The sequence below is a fragment of the Macaca thibetana genome, chromosome 19 (genome assembly GCF_024542745.1).
Source record: "Macaca thibetana thibetana isolate TM-01 chromosome 19, ASM2454274v1, whole genome shotgun sequence".
In the NCBI taxonomy this organism is placed as follows: Eukaryota; Metazoa; Chordata; class Mammalia; order Primates; family Cercopithecidae; genus Macaca; species Macaca thibetana.
In genome coordinates, this window is record NC_065596.1 from 30938222 (window position 1) to 30956818 (window position 18597).

At 50.6% G+C, this 18597-nt stretch overlaps 1 protein-coding gene and 1 long non-coding RNA gene across 2 annotated transcripts in view; one reads left to right on the forward strand and one right to left on the reverse strand.

The window, feature by feature from the left end:
* LOC126943152 (uncharacterized) overlaps window positions 1-4798 on the forward strand; it is a 31693-nt gene extending 26895 nt beyond the window's left edge. The window contains exon 4 of the long non-coding RNA XR_007721706.1: window positions 4245-4798. This is a non-coding gene — a long non-coding RNA (uncharacterized LOC126943152). The remainder of the gene's footprint in view (window positions 1-4244) is intronic.
* Window positions 4799-5699: 901 nt separating this feature from the next.
* On the reverse strand, window positions 5700-12623 carry LOC126943115 (napsin-A). Its single transcript, XM_050771529.1, has 9 exons — window positions 12305-12623; window positions 9363-9504; window positions 9163-9286; window positions 8856-8974; window positions 8177-8376; window positions 6940-7062; window positions 6702-6846; window positions 6241-6339; window positions 5700-6004 (listed from the first exon to the last, which is right to left on the reverse strand). Exons 1-9 carry the CDS (start codon window positions 12385-12387, stop codon window positions 5777-5779), a joined length of 1263 nt encoding a protein of 420 aa, XP_050627486.1. The 5' UTR covers window positions 12388-12623; the 3' UTR covers window positions 5700-5776.
* Between the last annotated feature and the right edge of the window lie 5974 nt (window positions 12624-18597).

Sequence of the window (18597 nt, forward strand, 5' to 3'; positions counted from 1 at the left end):
AACTCCCAGTCCACTAATACCCGAGGCTGGTCTTGAAGATCGGGTCTGCTAGAATAGACTGAGTCCAATACTTCCACACAGTTATGTTCGACAGGGCTGTCTAGTACTGGGAGTAAGGTGGCAGGATTCAGAGTGTTACAGACTTCAGTGGTTACGCGGGGGTTTTCACATAACAAGCTTTGGTACTTGGTTAATCTGGCATTTGTTAGCCAATGGTGTCCTTTGGTATTCATCAGAGTTACCACCGCATGGGGGGCCTTTATACTTAAGTTTTGTCCAAGGGTTAGCTTGTCTGCTTCTTGTGCTAACAGGGCTGTAGCTGCCAGGGCTCTCAGACAAGGAGGCCAGCCTTTTGAAACTCCGTCTAGCTGTTTTGAGAGGTAGGCCACTGGTCTTGGCCAGGGCCCCACAGTTTGGGTTAAAACTCTGACTGCCATTTTTTTCTCTTTCTGACACATAGAGCGTAAAGGGCTTTGTCAAATCTGGTAGTCCTAAGGCTGAGGCTGACATAGGTGTTTCCTCTAACTTGCAAAAGGCTTGCTGTTGCAGAGGTCCCCGTTCAAAAGGCTCCCGATCGCCCCCTTTGTAACCCCCGCTTTGTGCAGCGGTTTGGCTAGCACCACAAAGTTTGGAATCCATAATCTGCAAAACCCCACAGCTCCTAGAAATTCCCTTACTTGCCTTCTGGTTTTAGGTTCTGGTAAGCTGCAGATGACCTGCTTTCTTTCTGACCCCAGGCTGCATGCTCCCCTTTCTGAATAATGAATCCCAGGTAGCGTGCCTGCTGTCTGCAGATCTGAGCTTTCTTCTTGGACACCTTATACCCAGAGTCCCTCAGGTGTGGAAGCAGGACATCCGTCCCTTTTGCACACCTGTCTGCCATGGAGTGTCCTAGCAGAAGATCATCCACGTACTGGAGCAAGACGCAGCCTAGGTCTTTAGCAGGAAACTTCTGGAGGTCTCAAGCCAGTACCTCCCTGAAAATGGTGGGGGAATTTTTAAACCCCTGGGGAAGCCGAGTCCAAGCGTACTGAGTGGTGACACCTGACCCGGATCTTCCCACTGAAAGGCAGGCAGCTTTTGGCGCTCAGGAGCCAGTCTGATGCTAAAGAAGGCATCCTTCAAGTCCAGACAAGCGAACCTGCTGTCCTCAGCTGGCAGCAATCCTAACCGTGTGGAAGGGTTAGGAACTGTTGGTGCAGAGTCACTGTAGCTTGGTTAGCCGAGCGTAAGTCCTGTACGGGTCGATAGTCCTTGGTCCCTGGCTTGGGAACAGGTAGGAGGGGGTGTTCCATAGAGACGGGCAAGGAACTGTAATTCCTTTTTTTTTTTTGAGACGGAGTCTCACTCTGTTACCCAGGCTGGAGTGCAGTGGCGCCATCTCGGCTCACAGAAAGCTCCGCCTCCCGGGTTCAGGCCATTCTCCTGCCTCAGCCTCCGGAGTAGCTGGGACTACAGGCGCCCGCCACCATGCCCGGCTAATTTTTTTGTGTTTTTAGTAGAGACAAAGTTTCACCATGTTAGCCAGGATGGTCTTGATCTCCTGACCTTGTGATCCGCCCGCCTCAGCCTCCCAAAGTGCTGGGATTGCAGGCGTGAGCCAGCGTGCCCGGCCTCCCTTTTTCAATGTAATAAACAAGAATGCAGTAATGTCCTTGTGTTAGTCAGGGCTCTCGAGAGGAACAGAACTAATGGAATATATATATATATGGGAGTTTATTAAGTATTAACTCACACAATCACAAGGGTCCTACAATAGGCCGTCTGCACACTGAGGAGCAAGGAGAGCCAGTCCGAGTTCCAAAACTGAATAACTTGGAGTCTGATGTTCGAGGGCAGGAAGCATCCAACACCGGAGAAAGACGGAGGCTGGGCGGCTAGGTCAGTCTCTCTTTTCACATTTTTCTGCCTGCTTATATTCTAGCCACGACAGCAGGTGATTAGATTGTGACCATTCAGGGTGGGTCTGCCTTTCCCAGCCCACTGACTCAAACGTTTCTTAGTTTGTTTATTTTATTTTATTTTACTTTAAGTTCTGGGATATATGTGCAGGACGTGCAGGTTTGTTACATAGGTAAACGTGTACCATGCTGGTTTGCTGCACCTATCAACCCGTCATCTAGGTTTTAACCCCCACATGTATTAGGTATCTGTCCTAATGCTTTCCCCCTCGCTTACCCCCCACCCCCCAACAGGCCCCAGTGTGTGATGTTCCCCTCCTCAAATGTTAATCTCTTCTGGCAACACCCTCACGACACCCAGGATCAATACTTTGTATCCTTCAATCCAATCCAGTTGACACTCATTATGAATCATCACAGTCCTTATAGATATTTTCTGTGCATGCGTTCCATATCATCTGTATTAGTCCATTTTGCATTGCAATAAAGGAATACCTGAGGCTGGGTAATTCATAAAGAAAAGGCCAGGCGGGTGCCTCATGCCGGTAATCCCAGCATTTCAGGAGGCTGAGGCAGGAGGACTGCTTGAGCCCAGGAGTTAGATGGAGACCAGCCTGGGCAACAAAGGGAGATCCTGTCTCTAGGAAAAAAAAAAAAATTAAATTATCTGGGCGTAGTGGTGCATGCCTGTGGTCCCAGCTACTTGGGAGGCTGAGGCAGGAGGATTGCTTGAGCCTGGGAGGTGGAGGCTGTAGTGAGCCACGATTGTGCCATTGCACTCCAGCCTGGGCAACAAAGTCAGTCACTCAATCACACATTCACTGTCCTACAATTATGGAAGCCAGAAGCCCAAAATGATTTCAGTGTTGAAACTGCCGTGTTTGCAGTGCCGTGTTTGCAGTGCCACGTTTGCAGAGCCTCTGGAGGCTCTAGAGGAGAATCCACATCCTCGCCTTCCCCAGCCTCTGGAGGAGCTCTGCAGGAGCCCCGTCTTCCTTCTTCAAAGCCAGCATCCTGGTGTCTTGCTTCCGTCTTCACTTGAACTTCTGAATCCGTCTCCCTCTGCCTCCCTCTTATAAGGACCCTTGTGATGACATTTAGGGTCCTCTTGGATGACCCTGTTCTCAAACTCCTTCAGTTGATTACATCTGCTAAATCCTTTTCCTCACATAAGGTAGTATTCACAACCCCAGGGACTGAGGTGTGAATATCTTTTGGGGGCCACTCTTCAGCCCACAATGTTGGTAATTTACTTCCTATCTTAATGCCTATTTCCCCATTCGAGTGTAATCCCTATGAGGGCAAAGATCTTCATCTGTTTAATTATCCACTGTGCCCCCAGCACCTAGGACAGAGCCTGGCACATAGTGAATAATAAATAATGACCAAGACAACATGGTAAAACCCCGGGCGCGGTGGCTCACCCCTGTAATCCCAGCACTTTGGGAGGCCAAGGCAGGAGGATTACCTGAGGTCTGGAGTTAGAGACCCGCCTGACCAACATGGAAAAAACCTGTCCCTACTAAAAATACAAAAATTAGCCGGGCGTGGTGGCACATGCCTGTAATCCCAGCTACTTGGGAGGCTGAGGCAGGAGAATCACTTGAACCCAGGAGGTGGAGGTTGTGGTAAGCCAAGATGGTGCCACTGCACTCCAGCCTGGGCAACAAGAGCAAAAGTCCATCTCAAAAAAAAGAAAAAAAAAGTCTCTACAAAACTTTTAAAAATTAGTCAAGCGTGGTGGCCCATGCCTGTGGTCCCCTCTACACCCTGAGGCTGAGGCAGGAGGATCGCTTGAGCCGGGGAGTTTGAGGCTGCAGTGAGCCATTACCGCGCCACTGCACGACAGCTTGAGCGACAGAGTGAGTCCTTGTCTCGATAATAATAACAATAAAATAATAATAATAATAATAATAGGCCGGGCGCGGTGGCTCAAGCCTGTAATCCCAGCACTTTGGGAGGCCGAGGCGGGCGGATCACGAGGTCAGGAGATCGAGACCATCCTGGCTAACACGGTGAAACCCCGTCTCTACTAAAAATACAAAAAATTAGCCGGGCGCGGTGGCGGGCGCCTGTAGTCCCAGCTACTCGGGAGGCTGAGGCAGGAGAATGGCGTAAACCCGGGAGGCGGAGCTTGCAGTGAGCTGAGATCCGGCCACTGCACTCCAGCCTGGGTGACAGAGCAAGACTCCGTCTCAAAAAAAAAAAAAAAATAATAATAATAATAATAATAGTAAAGATCCACTTTGTGCACTCCTTGCTTTGGGGAATTTTTCTGAAACAGCGGACAGTGTCTCTATGATAACTCTCACCACCACCACCACCCCCGCTTTGTTTTCTCAGAGCACTCGATCTGGGGCCCCTTCAACTCGCCCCCCACGCTTTCCGTCTGCAGCACCCCATCCAACTTCACCCAAAGCGCCCTTAAGTAGTTTCTGAGAAGCCGTGCCTGCAAATTCCCAATTGGCCACAAGGTGGAGGTGTGGGCCTATTTTCCCAGTCAAGATTTCCCCAGCCGCCACCCCTGTTTCTAGAGCGGGACTCCTGGAACACCAGGCTCTTTCCAGCTCCCTGCTTCTGCCCTGGCGCTTCCCACCGCCTGGAATGCCGACTTGCTCGCTCTCTGCACCCCACGGGAAAAGGAAAAGAACAGAAGCTTCCTCCCTGACTTTCCTGCCCGAGCTTACTGGGTCCTGAATCTCCCCGTGTCTAGTCGCTTAGCGGTTTGTGATCAGGTCGGCCTCCACCATCAGAGTAGCACACTCTCGAGATGGGGCTCAGGCCTGACTCTCTTCGGGGTCCCCAGAATCGCTCAACACAATTCTTCCAGAAGCCTCAGGATGCGATTAGATAAAGGATTGCCTGATTTTTCGACCGGTCGTTTTTTCGAATCAATTGAATACGTACCTGTATCCAATTAGCTCTGGGTAGCAAGAGGCTGAGGAGGGGGAGTGACGTCACCTCCGCGGATGGAGCAGCACCGCTCCCCAAACCCGGAGGCTCAGAGCTCCCCCGGGGTCTCAGAATCCGGAGGGAGAGAGGGGAAACAGGAGATGAGATCCGGGGGAATAGTATCCTTGCCCCCTTGAACAGGAACTGGTAAACCCTTACCAATTACAGTCACCCCCCCCCCCACTGCCACCTATCGCTGCCGTCGCGACCTGTCACCTCCCACGCATGTTGTGGCTGCGCCCGCCTCCGTCAGGGCGTGACCACGGCGTGGACTACAACGACCGTGATGCTCCACGGCGCCGGGAGCTTTTGACGAAAGGCAGCGTAGGCGAGGGGCTTCATGGGACTCGTATTACAAAACCCCTCACCAGGGTGCGTTCTGGAGGAAACGGGCGATACCCTTCGCCTCCCACTTACTCAACTCCGTGGGTACAGGCACAACGTTTTCTCTTTATTTATTTATTCATTTATTTATTTATTTTTGAGACGGAGTTTCGTTGTTGCCCAGGCTGGAGTGCAATGGTGCGGTCTCGGCTCACTGCAACCTTGGCCTCCCGAGTTTAAGCCATTCTCCTGCCTCAGCCTCCCGAGTAGCTGGGATTACAGGCATGTAATCCCATTACAGTAGCTGGGATCACCACCATGCCCGGATAATTTTTTTGTATTTTTAGTAGAGACGGGGTTTCACCATGTTGGCCAGGTTGGTCTCGAACTCCTGACCTCAGGTGATCCACCCGCTTCGGCCTCCCAAAGTGCTGGGATTACCGGCGTGAGACACCACGCCCGGTCACAAAGCTTTCTCTTTAACAAATACGCTATGAAAAGAAGCCACCTAGGCAGCATCGCTCAATGGAAATAGTGGATTTTTACTGGGCAGGGGGAACCTCGGCGACCACCCACTGCGCATGCGCTTCACGTGGGCGTCACCCGGGGAACTGCGCCTGCGCGGTCTCGCCCAGTCCCAGGGCCGCTCGGCGAGTGCGAGCGCGCGCTAGGCCCACCCGGGCGCCGCTCTTCGTGTCCCCGCGGTCGAAGACGGCCACATACGTCCCCAAGAAGACGTCACCGAGGATCCAGAAGGGCCCTGCAGGCGGAGGGACATCCAAGGCCTGGAAACCGGACAAGCAGAGGCGGACGCCATTTCGAGTAGTCTGCAAGGCGACAATAAGACAACTGGGTGTCGCGGGCACAGGGACGGCCATTTCCCTGGGAACCCGTGCTCCCCGCTTCCCCACACCCTCGGGCTCTTTGGTGTTCGCCAACAAACTGCCATCACAGGGACAAGAAATGTTTCTGCGGCCCCTTCCCATCCTAGTGACGTCTCTCAGCTCTACCCTCTCAAACCGTCGTATGACGTCCCTATGGCGTCATGGTGATGGCCACCTACCTGAATGACGTAATCCTGGGCCGTGAGGTTAAACCAGACCCCCCCAAGAAGGAAGGAGACTGCGGGGAGCTTTGGGATTTCCGAGCACAGGATGATGTACTGGAGGAGAAGAGGAACCAGTGAAGATGAGAGATTCCTGCTTTGCTCAATCCCTTCCGTGGCTCTCCAGTGCCATGGGGTAATTTCCGTATTGAGCACCTGGGTATTCAGCGTCCTGTGTGCAGAGGCCCTGCCGCCTAGACTTCTGCAGTCTCAAGCACACCTGCATTATCGTCTCCCTCCACCCCACCACCATCCACAGAGTCACAGCGTGGACACTTGACTATCTGTCACGAAGTCCAGTGCCTCTTGCCCTGGAATGCCCCTTAAATACTTGCTTCCCACTCTCAGGCCCTTTGATGTTCACCGTCAAACTGCCATCAGCCTCCTCAGCCCGTACCCACCAGAGACTGGGACCTCACCTCCCCAGCCAGCAGGGGATATCCCCCAATGGCTGCATGCAGGGCCCGGATCTCGTCAGTGGGTCCTGTGATGAGGGACGTGCCCGTATCCAGGATGGCAGCACAGCCCCGGACACAGAGAGTCAGCCCTGGGCCCACCTTCACACTGAGGGGGAAGTAGGCAGTCATCAGAAGCAGGGTCCCAGGAGTCCAGGCCCCCAGCCTCCAAGCTCCAGAACCAGGAGACCAAGTCCCTCACCGCTCCATGTGGATCTGCCAGTAGGCGGGGACTGTGACTGGCACGAAGGTGAGGGGTGGGATATAGTGTGCCGGGTCTGAGCCCCCCAGGACCAGCTCTCCTCCATCAGGCTCTTCGGGGTCCCTGCAGGGGCAGAGTGTAGAAAGTGTAGATGTCAGTGTCACTGGCCTTCCCTCAGTCCTAGGTATGGCCAGGGGAGGCACTTCCCACCAGATGGGTTGTTTCTGGGGTTCCCACGGGGTAGTGAGATGCAGGAAGGGCCTAGATGTTGGGACTGGAAGCCAAGCAAGAAAAGCATGGCGCTTTAGGCTGTTGGGGACTTCCTGAAGTGAAGAGGAGACTTCATTTGACTGTGGAAGGTAGAGTTTTGGGGGAATTTCCTGAGCTGAATATCATAGTAACCAAGTAGAGCAGTGGCGTCTTGGAATTGGCTCTTGAAGGTGTGACTTGTGCAGGGGTGGGGTGGCTTCCTGGGTAGGAGGAGAGAATTTCTGAATTGCCTGTTGTGATATCTAGAGAGGTGTTAGACTTCCTGAGTTGGCTGAGAGCGATGGGAACGGGGATGGAGACTTCCTGGAAAGTAGAGGAGAGCAGGATCTACTAAGTGGTTGGTAGAACTGCTAGAGTGGGTTGGATGTCAGGGTAACTGAGTGGGCATAGGATTTTCTGACTGTGTGTGATGGGCCTCTGGGAAGGAAAGTGGAGACTTCTTGGAAACTTCTTGGATGTTGAGTGGGACTTCTGAGCATAATATTGAACTTCCTAGCAAGTCAGTAGGACTTCCTGGATTAAATCAGGCAATTCCTGACTTCTGGTCAGTGTTCTCAAATGGGATTTGAGCTTTCTTGGTAAGGAAGAGAAAGCTCCTGAGTATTTTGTTGGGTGTGGCATGGAATTTCCTTGTTTGATTTTGAAACATGGAGCATTTTGAACTGATGTGAGTTTCCTAAGTATGTCTTAAGTTGTCACTTAAGCTCTGGGACTTCAAATAGGGTTGAGGTGTTTCTTTATAGGGTAGGTGACTTCCTGCATGGAAGAGGCAACTTCCTGTATTGGATGGCTGACTTCCTGAATGGAGAGTATAAGTGGGTGACTCTGAGAGTGAGACTTCCTGCGTTGGGTCAGTGACTTCCTGAGTGGAGGTGGGACTTTCTTTATGGAGTAAGAGACTTCCTGAAGGAAGACTCACTTCCTTCTTGGGGATAGGACTCATAGATAGGTGCACCCTTCCCAGTACCTGTTGAGATAAAAGGAGAAGACAGGCTTATCCAGTAGCCCCTGCTCTACCAGTACATCCATCGGGGGCCGAACTCCTTCCACAGATAGAATGGGAAAACCAAGGCCCAATATCCCATCAAAATGGGCAAAAGTGAAGACCAGGCCGGGCTCCCAGAGAGCCTCTCCGAAAATCACTGACGCACCCTTGATTCCACCAATCTAGGGGTAGATTGAGATGTGACCAGTTACTTTTTGGATGACAATAACCACATGTCCTGAGGGCTCCCAAACCAAGGCATGAATCCTAGGTCTGGGGACATCTGGATGAAAGCCCCAACTTCCTAGGAAACTTTGCCTCTTGAGAAGCCCCACCTCTTCACCCAGGAAGCTCCTCCCCTGGTTGAGAAGCCCCACCTCTTCACCCAGGAAGCTCCTCCCCTGGTTGAGAAGCCCCACCTCTTCTCCCAGGAAGCTCCTCCCCCTGCTTGAGAAGCCCCACCTCTTCACTCAGGAAGCCCCTCCCCTTCCTTGTGATGCACCATCCCTTCACTCCGAAAGGCAGGCCCTCCACCCCACTTGAAAAGCCCAATCCATTGATTTGGGGAGCTCCTCCTCCTCAAACCCCTCCCTAAGCCAGATGATCTTAGACCATGGGGTTCTCCTAGGCTGAAGACTTCTGTGAGTCAAAGGTCACTCACAGTCAGCTTGTCTTCACTCAGGATTCCATCTACTCGCCCAGTTCCATATTGAATGGCAAATTTGGTCCCGTTGGCCTGGAAGGAGCTGGAGGCTTTGGGATCAAATCGGTGGTGTAACCCTAGGTTAGAGGTCAGAAGGGTGTCACTGGGGGAGGGAATCTCCCCAATGCCTACTGCCCCTTTGACTTTCTGACCTGTGAGGGCATCATAAAAGAACAATTCCTCAAAATCCTCTGAGAAGCTGAGGTCCAGCCCCACCTTCTCCCTTCACCCCCATTCAGCCTTGTTCTCCTGCATAGAAACTCACAGCAGGGTACACTGAAGAAGTGACATCTCCTGGACGGGACCCAGAGATTGGAGGACCCAGTGTCAAAGACGACAGTGAAGTTTTGTGGAGGCGTTCCCAGCCCAATTTTCCCAAAATACTGGACCTGATAGCAAAAGAGGAGAGTAAATGAGTTTGGTTCAAAGGCGCAGGGGTGAGGGCTGTGTGGGGCTGTGACTCACATCCCTGTAGTTCGAGAGAGGTACAAAGGTGAGCTTGTCCCCAGGGGATGGGGCCCCCAACTTGGGGACCTCTGCTGGTTCTCTCCATCCCCTCAGTAGGTTCAGGTTCCTGCGTTCAGGTTGGACTCGATGAAGAGGGATGCTGTAGGGAAAGAGGATATTGACAGGAAGCTGTCCTTCTTGGAGATCCTCTGAATAGACTTACCCAAATAGGATATGATGACAAATTCAACATCTCCTAGGCACTACAATAGTAGTCAGTACCAGAAACCCTACAATAACAACCTCCAGAAAAAACTATCAAAGATGCCATGATGACAGATATCCCCAAATACTTTACAAGAGCAACGCATCCCAAACAGACCTTCCCAAAGACCTTTCCATGTTCAAATCCCTTAAAATAAGCCATTCCCAAAGAATTGACATTCTCAAAGGTTTCCCAAGACCCTAACAGAAAACCTAACCTTTGCAAAAGCCCTTGGGTGGTGGCCCCTGCATGCTTCAGTTCATGAGTTTAGGTACTATTTTCCCCACCCTTTGAGAGAAAAATGTAAGCGTCAAGTCTTAACTGTCTTGCTGTGTTGCCCGTGCTGATCTCAAACTCCTGGCCTCAGCCTCCCAAAGTGCTGGGATTACAGAGGAGAGCCACTATGCCCTGCCCGGGTTCCCTTAAACTGTATTTGCAAAAGCAGGAGGCAAACAGGATTTGGCCCTTAAGCTGAGTGTTTGCAACCCTTGACTTAGAGGGCCAATTACAATTCAGATATCTTCGTTGCTAATTAAATAAGTCTAGCATGGGGCCCAAGAATTTGGATTTCTAACAAGTTCCCAGGTCCTGATGATGCTGTTGATACAACATTTGGAGACTCACTTTTCTTTGCATTGACTTAGAAAATGGCCATGAGACATTAGGTTCAAAAAGCAGGTTAACAAGCACCATGTGTGGTAGTATCTTCGTTCCTGCTTTTAGTCACTTCTCGAAGCACTTGTCGCCTCACTCCCACCTTTCCCCCCACCCCGCATGAGTCAGTCTTTGAGACGCACAAGAATGTGAAGTGGGGAAAACTGTTCCTGGAAGTTACACCCCTCCCCCTGCCAGGAGTTCCAGGGGATGAGGAGAAGAGGAGAAAAAGGGAGAGACTGGGGGAGGCATCAGAGGTAAGGTAGTGGGAAGACGTCTTGCATGGGGTCCTCAAAATTGGATTTCTTTTTCTTTTTTAAAACTTTTTGTTTGACACGGGGTCTCCCTCTTTCACCCAGGTTGGAGTTCAGTAGTGCAGTCAGGCTTACTGCAGCCTTGATTTCCGGGGCTCAAGTGATTCTCCCACCTCAGCCTCTGGAGTAGCTGAGACTATAGGCACAAACACCACACTTGGCTTTTTTTTTTTTTTTTTTTTTTTTTTTTTTTTGAGACAAGGTGTCACCCAGTTGCCCCGCCCAGAGTACAGTAGCAGGATCATGCAAGATCATAGCTCACTGCCCCCTTAAACTCCTGGGCTCAAGCAATCCTCCTTCCTCAGCCTCCTGAGTAGCTGGGACCATGGGCGTGCACCACCACACTGAACTAATTTTTGTATTTTTAGTAGAGATGGAGTCTGGTCATGTTGCCCAGGCTGGTCTCAAAACTGTTGGCCTTAAACGGTCTTCCTACCTTTGCCTTTCAAAGTGCTGGGTTACAGGTGTGAGCCACGTCTCTGGCCAAAAACTTCTGGCCAATTACTTCTTCAGGCCAAACAGTTTGATGGGCGTGATGTGGGGGAGTCTCAGTTTAAATGTCACATATCTGGGGCTCTGAGATGGGAGGAGTGTGTCACAGGTCTGGAAACCGTAATATCTAATCATCAGAGCTTATAGTGGGGTCTGCAGAGACCTCTCAAAAACATGTCCTAGTGAAACCCCGTCTCTACTAAAAATACAAAAAACTAGCAGGGCGTGGTGGTGGGCGCCTGTAGTCCCAGCTACTTGGGAGGCTGAGGCGGGAGAATGGCGTGAACCCGGGAGGCGGAGCTTGCAGTGAGCCGAGATCACGCCACTGCACTCCAGCCTGGGCGACAGAGCGAGACTCCGTCTCAAAAAAAAAAAAAAAAAAAAAAAAGTCCTAGCCAGGCGCAGTGGCTCACGCCTGTAATCCCAGCACTTTAGGAGGCTGAGGCAGGCAGGTCATCAGGTCAGGAGTTCAAGACCAGCCTGGCCAACATGGTGAAACCCTGCCTCTACTAAAAATACAAAAAATTAGCCGGGCGTGGTGGCAGATGCCTGTAGTCCCATCTATTCGGGAGGCTGAAGCAGAAGAATGGCATGAACCTGGGAGGTGGAGCTTGCAGTGAGCCAAGATCACGCCACTGCACTCCAGCCTGGGTGACAGAGCAAGACTCTGTCTTAAAAATAATATAATAATAAAAATAATAATAATATAATAATAATAATAATAATAATAAAAGGGTTCTGGTCAGCCAGGTACAGTGGCTCACGCCTATAATCCCAGCACTTTAGGAGGCCGAGGTGGGTAGATCATGAGGTCAGGAGTTCCAGACGGGCCTGGCCAACATGGTGAAACCCCGTCTCTACTAAAAACACAAAAATTAGCCGGGCATGGTGGCATGAGCCTGTAATCCCAGCTACTTGGGAGGTTGAGGCAGAATAATTGCTTGAACCCATGAGGCAGAGGTTTCAGTGAGCTGAGATCATGCCATTGTACTCCAGCCTGGGCAACAGAGTGAGACTCCATCTCAAAAAAAAAAAAAAAAAATCTGGTTTACGAGATGTCAGAGTGGAGCCCTTAGGGGTGACAGCCTGGTTTAGAGATCTGGGAAGCTGAGAAAGAAGTGCTAGGGATCCTGGGTGCCAAGTTTGGGAATCACTGAACTGGGAGTCCTAGACTTAAAGGGCAAGAGGCAGAGAATCCCTCCCAAGTTTGGGGGTGGTAGGTGGGGTCGCCATACCGGATCAGTGTGGCCCTGGCAGGCTCCATATTCAGCAGAGGCAGCAGCAGCAGCAGGGGTAGCAGCAGTGGTAGTGGAGACATTGCTGGGGACCTGGGTATGAACCCAGGTGTCCTGGGGCCTTGTTTTCTTTCCCTGGTGACTCCACCCTGTTCATGCCCCACCTCCAGGTTTAGAAGGAGACCAGGATGTGAAATCTGTCAGCAGGTGATACAGTGGGACAAGGATGTTTCTTGAAGGTTTGTGCAGAGTATTTTTGGAGGGTCAGCAGAAGTAGTGCTCCTCACTGCCTACTTGGGTGGCAGTGGTGGTGGGGTCTCCTCCACCGTGACCACCTCCCACCCCCCATCCTTCAGCTGCTGTCAGTTTTACTTTTAACTTTCATATAACTTTTCTGAGACTTATTAACCACAAGTGTTTCCTTGGCCAAGTGGGAGAAACCAGCAGGCACCTGTGAAGGGCCTGGGGGAAGGGAGAAAGGAAATGATTAGACACCCTCCCTCATGTATGAAGTGGGACTGCCTGCATTTCAGGACCCAGACTCTTACTCTTTTATTTGTAGGTGAAGTATGTTTCTTGTAGACAACAGATCATTGGGTATTTTTTTTTTTTTTTTTTTTTTTTTTTTTGAGACGGAGTCTCACTGTGTCTCCCAGGCTGGAGTGCAGTGGCGTGATCTCGGCTCACTGCAAGCTCCGCCTCCCGGGTTCACGCCATTCTCCCGCCTCAGCCTCCCAAGTAGCTGAGACTACAGGCGCCCGCCACCACGCCTGGCTAGTTTTTTGTATTTTTAGTAGAAACGGGGTTTCACCATGTTATCCAGGATAGTCTCGATCTCCTGACCTCGTGATCCACCCACCTCGGCCTCCCAAAGTGCTGGGATTACAGGCTTGAGCCACCGCGCCCGGCCTCATTGGGTATTTTGTTGTTGTTTTTGTTTTTTTGTTTTCTGTTTTTTTTTTTTTTTTTTTTTTTTGAGACTGAATTTTGCTCTTCTTACCCAGGCTGGGATTACAGGCATGCGTCACCATGCCCAGCTAATTTTGTATTTTGAGTAGAGACAGGGTTTCTCCATGTTGGTCAGGCTGGTCTAGAACTCTTGGCCTCAGGTGATCCATCCGCCTCAGCCTCCCAAAGTGCTGGGATTACAGGCACGAGTCACTACACCCAGCAGATTCTTAATTATTTCAATCTCTTTATTAAATTTATCTGATAGAATCTGAATTCCTTCTATGTGTTATCTTGAATTTCTTTTGAGTTTCCTCAAAACAGCGATTGTAAATTCTCTCTCTGAAAGGTCGCATATCTCTGTTTCTCGAGGATTGGTCCTAGGTGGCTTATTTGGTTTGTTTGGTAAGGTCATTTCTTCTGGATGGTCTTGATGCTTATAGATGTTCATTGGTGGCTGGGCATTGACAAGTTAGGTATTTATTTATTTAGATGGAGTTTTGCTCTTGTTGCCCAAGCTGGAGTGTAATAGCGTGATCTCAGCTCACTGCAACCTCTGCCTCCCAGGTGCAAGTAATTCTCCTGCCTCAACCTCCCGAGTAGCTGGGACTACAGGCGCCTGACACCACCCTGGCTAATTTTTTTTTGAGATGGAGTTTCACTGTTATTGCCCAGGCTGGAGTGTAATGCGCCATCTTGGCTCATTGCAACCTCCACCTCCTGGGTTCCAGCGATTCTCCCGTCTCAGCCTCCCCAGTACCTGGGATTATAGGTGCACGCCGCCACACCCAGCTAATTTTTGTATTTTCAGTAGAGATGGGGGTTTCATCATACTGGTCAGGCTGGTTTCAAACTCCTGACCTCAGGTGATCCACCCGCCTCAGCCTCCCAAAGTGCTGGGATTACAGACATGAGCCACCGTGCCTGGCCATGTTAAGTATTTATTGTAGTCTTTGCAGACAAGGTTTGTTTGTACCTGTCCTTTTTTGGGAGGCTTTCCAGGTATTCAGAAGTACTTGGGTGTTGTGATCTAAGCCGTGTCCGCATTAGGGGGCTCCCCAAGCCCATTAATGCTGTGGTTCTCGCAAACTCATGGAGGTACTGCCTTAGCGGTCGTGGATAAGATCCAGAAGAATTATCTGGATTACCAGGCAGAGACTCTTGTTCTCTTCCCTTGCTTTCTCCCAGAGTCTCTCTCTGTCTCTCTCTGTCTCTCTCTCTCTCTCTGTCTCTCTCTCTCTCTCTGTCTCTCTCTCTCTCTCTGTCTCTCTCTCTCTCTCTCTCTCTCTCTCTCTGTCTCTCTCTCTCTCTGTCTCTCTCTCTCTCTCTCTGTCTCTGTCTCTCTGTCTCTCTGTCTCTTTGTCTCTCTCTCTCTCTCTCTCTCTCTCTGTCTGTCTGTCTGTCTCTCTCTCTCTCTCTCTCTCTCTCTGTGCTGAGCTACCTGGAGCCGGGAGTGGAGTCACACAAACACCCCTATGCCTACTGTCACTGGGATTGTGCTGCGTCCTGCCCATGGCCTCCTGTAACCACGACCGACCTGGCTACTGCTTATGTTTGCTCAAGGCCCTTGGGCTCTAAAACTAGCAGGTTCCAAAGGCAGCTACGCTTACATCCTTCCCTTCAGGGCGTCGAGTTACCCCAGGTCCCAGGTGGTTCCAGGGATGCAGTCAGTGAGCCAGGGACTGGAGTCAAAACCCTTAGAAATTGGCTGGGTGCGGTGGCTCATACCTGTAATCCCAGCACTTTGGGAGGCCAAGGCAGGTGGATCACCTGAGGTCAGGAGTTCGAGACCAGCCTGGCCAACATGACGAAACTCCATCTCTACTAAAAATACAAAAATTAGCTGGGCGTGGTAGCAGGCGCTTGTAATCCCAGCTACTCAGGTGGCCGAGGCAGGAGAATTGCTTGAACCCAGGAGGTGGAGGTTGCAGTGAGCCGAAATCATGTCATTGTACTCCAGCCTGGGCAACAAGAGCCAAACTCCATCTCAAAAACCAAACAAAAAAACTTAGAAACTGACCTGGTGTCCTGTTCTACTGTGGCTGAACTAGTACTCAAAACAGGAGACACAGTCTTTCCCACCCTTCCCTCCCCTTTCACAGGCAAAGGAGCCTCTCTCCCTGGTCACCGTCAGCACCACCACCCCGCGGGGAGCACTGCCAGGCTGCTGTGATGTTCACTCCAGGCCCCAGGACCCTTCAGTCAGTTTCCAGTGAGTGTCACCAGACCTGGGACTCCCCCTTCAGGACAGTGGGCTCCCCTCTGGTCCAGGGCAGTTCCAGAAATGCCATCCAAGAACCAGGATCTGGAATCAGGGACCCTAAGACCCACTTCTTCTCCACTGTGGCTGAGCTGGTGGCTGAGCTGCAAGGCAGAGTGTGCCTTCCTTTTCCCTCTGCTTTTCTCCAGCAGGAGTCTCTCACTGTAGCCACCACAGCTGGGAATGTGCTGGGTCTCCCCTGAACACAGCATGTCTCAGAGTCTCACCCAAGGCCAATAGCAAGTAGTACCTGGCATCACTGCTGGTTATTCAGGGCCCAGCAGCTCTCGAGTCAGCAGGTGATAGATCCTGCCAGGACTGGGTCCTTCTCTTCAAAGTAGCTGGGTCGGCCGGGCATGGTGGCTCACGCCTGTAATCCCAGCACTTTGGAAGGCTGAGGCAGGTGGATCACTTGAGGTCAGGAGTTCGAGGCCAGCCTGGCCAACATGGTGAAACCCTATCTCTACTAAAAATACAAAAATTAGCCAGGCGTGGTGGTCAGCGTCTGTAATCTGAGCTACTCTGGAGGCTGAGGCAGAAGAATTGTTTGAACCCGGGAGGCGGAGGTTGCAGTGAGCTGAGATCCAGCCTGGGCGAGAGTGAAACTCTGGCTCAAACAGAACAGAACAAATCAAAACAAACAAAGTAGCTGGTTTCCTTCTCACTCAGGGTGTGTCTAGAAATGTCATCCAGTAGCCAGATCCTGAAATCAGGGCCTCAGGACTTTGACCCATGCCCTATCCTACTCTGGCTGAGCTTGTATTTAAGATGCAAGACAAAGTCCTCTGTATCTCCCTTACCTCTCCCCAAGTGGAAGGAAAGGGTCTTTCTTGGAGCCATAAGCTATGCTATCTGGGGTTGGGAGAGGGGTGGCGCGATCACCCTCTTAGCCACTCTTGCTGGTGTAACAATAGGTCACATGCCCCCCAAGTCTACTGGCTCCAAGCTCAGCTCAACATTAGGACTTGCTTAGGCGTTGCAGTCCTTGTGGCCTAGACTGCCTTCAAGTTCATTTGGAGCCCCAGAGCACTTTAGCCTGTAGAGACAGGGCTTGCCGTAACACAATTTCTGATTGTTGGGATGGGAGATTCCCCTCCGGCTAGGGCTGGTCTAAATCCTGTCTTTGTGGGTGGGCATCTGCTGAGTTCGGGGCAGACTTGCTTTCCACTGTGACAAGACAGCGCTGAGTTCAACGTAAAGTCTCACAATCGCTGCACTCTCTCTCCCCCAATCTCACAGACTCTGTGCCATGGAGCACAGGCAGAGGGTGGCATCAGCAGCTCGAGGCTGTCTTTCCTACCCTCTTCAGTGCCTCTTTCAGCGATATGAAGTTAAAACCAGGTACTGTGAGTGCTCACCTGAGGCCATGATTTTTGAAGGTTTTTTTTTTTTTTTTTTTTTTGGTAGATTTTTGTTAAATTTGGTGTTCCTGCAGAGGGGATGATCAGCGGAAACTTCTATTTAGCCATCTTGCTTTGCTCCCTCTCTACCTCTGTAGACTTTCTCTAATTGCTTTTTTTTTTTTTGAGATGGAGTCTCACGCTGTCACCCAGGCTGTGGTGCAGCGGCACGATCTCAGCTCACTGCCACCTCTGCCTCCCGGCCTTCAAGTGATTCTCTTGCTTCAGCCTCCCGAGTAGCTGGGATTACAGGCACGCACCACCACACCCAGTTTATTTTTTGTATTTTTAGTAGAGACAGGGTTTCACCATGATGGCCAAGCTGGTTTCGAACTCCTGACCTCAAGTGATCCACTTGCCTCGGCCTCCCAAAGTGCTGGGATTACAGGTGTGAGCCACCGTGTCCGGCCATTTTTAATTTTTTTAGTAAATAAAAGCTGCTTTACTTATTGATCTGCAAGTGATTGTTTTTCACTTAGCCATATTCCCTGGACATCAGAAAATTTGATATAACTTATCTATAGTGAAACACACGAGTCTTAAGTGTACAGCACTATGACTTTATTTTTTTTCCACAACATTTTAATCTGAAGATTTTCAAGCTTAGAGAAAAGTTCACAGGATTATAGAGAGAAGGCCCCTGTTCCCATCACTTAGAATTTATAATTAATGTATTTTGCAGAATTGTCTTTGTTACACATCTGTCCAGCTCTCTACCTCTCTTATCATCCAGGAGCGTATCTTTTTTATTGAATCTCTTTCAGATAAGTTGCAGACATCCATTCTTCACCCCTAAACACTTAAGCATTTACATCATCAGCCTGGTGGATTTACACACAGGTGTACACCACCACTCAGACCAAAGCATAGAACGTTTCCAGGCGGGGCTCAGTGGCTCACGCCTGTAATCCCAGCACGTTGGGAGGCCGAGGCAAGCAGATCACTTGAGGTCAAGAGTTTGAGACCAGCCTGGCCAACATGGTGAAACCCTGTGTCTACTAAAAATACAAAAATTAGCCAGGTGTGGTGGCGCACGCCTATAATCCCAGCTACTTGAGAGGCTGAGACTGGAGAATCACTTGAACCTGAGAGAAAGCGGTTGCAGCAAGCTGAGATTGCACCATTGCACTCCAGCCTGAGCAACAGAGCGAGACTGTCTCAGAAAAAAAAACAAATGACAACAACAACAAAAAAACATTTCCAGCTTCCCAGAAGGTCCTGTCTCACTGCCTCCCAGCCAGTGTCCCGCAAAAGGAATGAATACCCTGTGACCACAGTTTCGTTTTGTCTGTTCTTGAATGTCACATGCCAGGCATCATAGGACTTCTTTTGGGTTCAGTTTTTATCCCTCAATATCCTGTCTCTGCATGTCTTGAAAAGTCAGAGCATACAGATTTACTTTATTTTTCCCCAAAAGATTTCATTATGAAAATTCAGGCCAGGCATGGTGGCTCATGCCTGTAATCCTAGCACTTTGGGAGGCCAAGGCGGGTAGATCAATAGAGGTCAGGAATCAAGACCAGCCTGGGCAACATGGCAAAACCCCACCTCTACCAAAAATACTAAAAATTAGTCTGGCATGGTGGTGTGCACCTGTGGTCCCAAGTAGTAGAGAGGCTGAGGTGGGAGGGTCGATAGAGCCCTGGAGGTGGAGGTTGCAGTGAGCTGAGATTGTGCCACTGCAC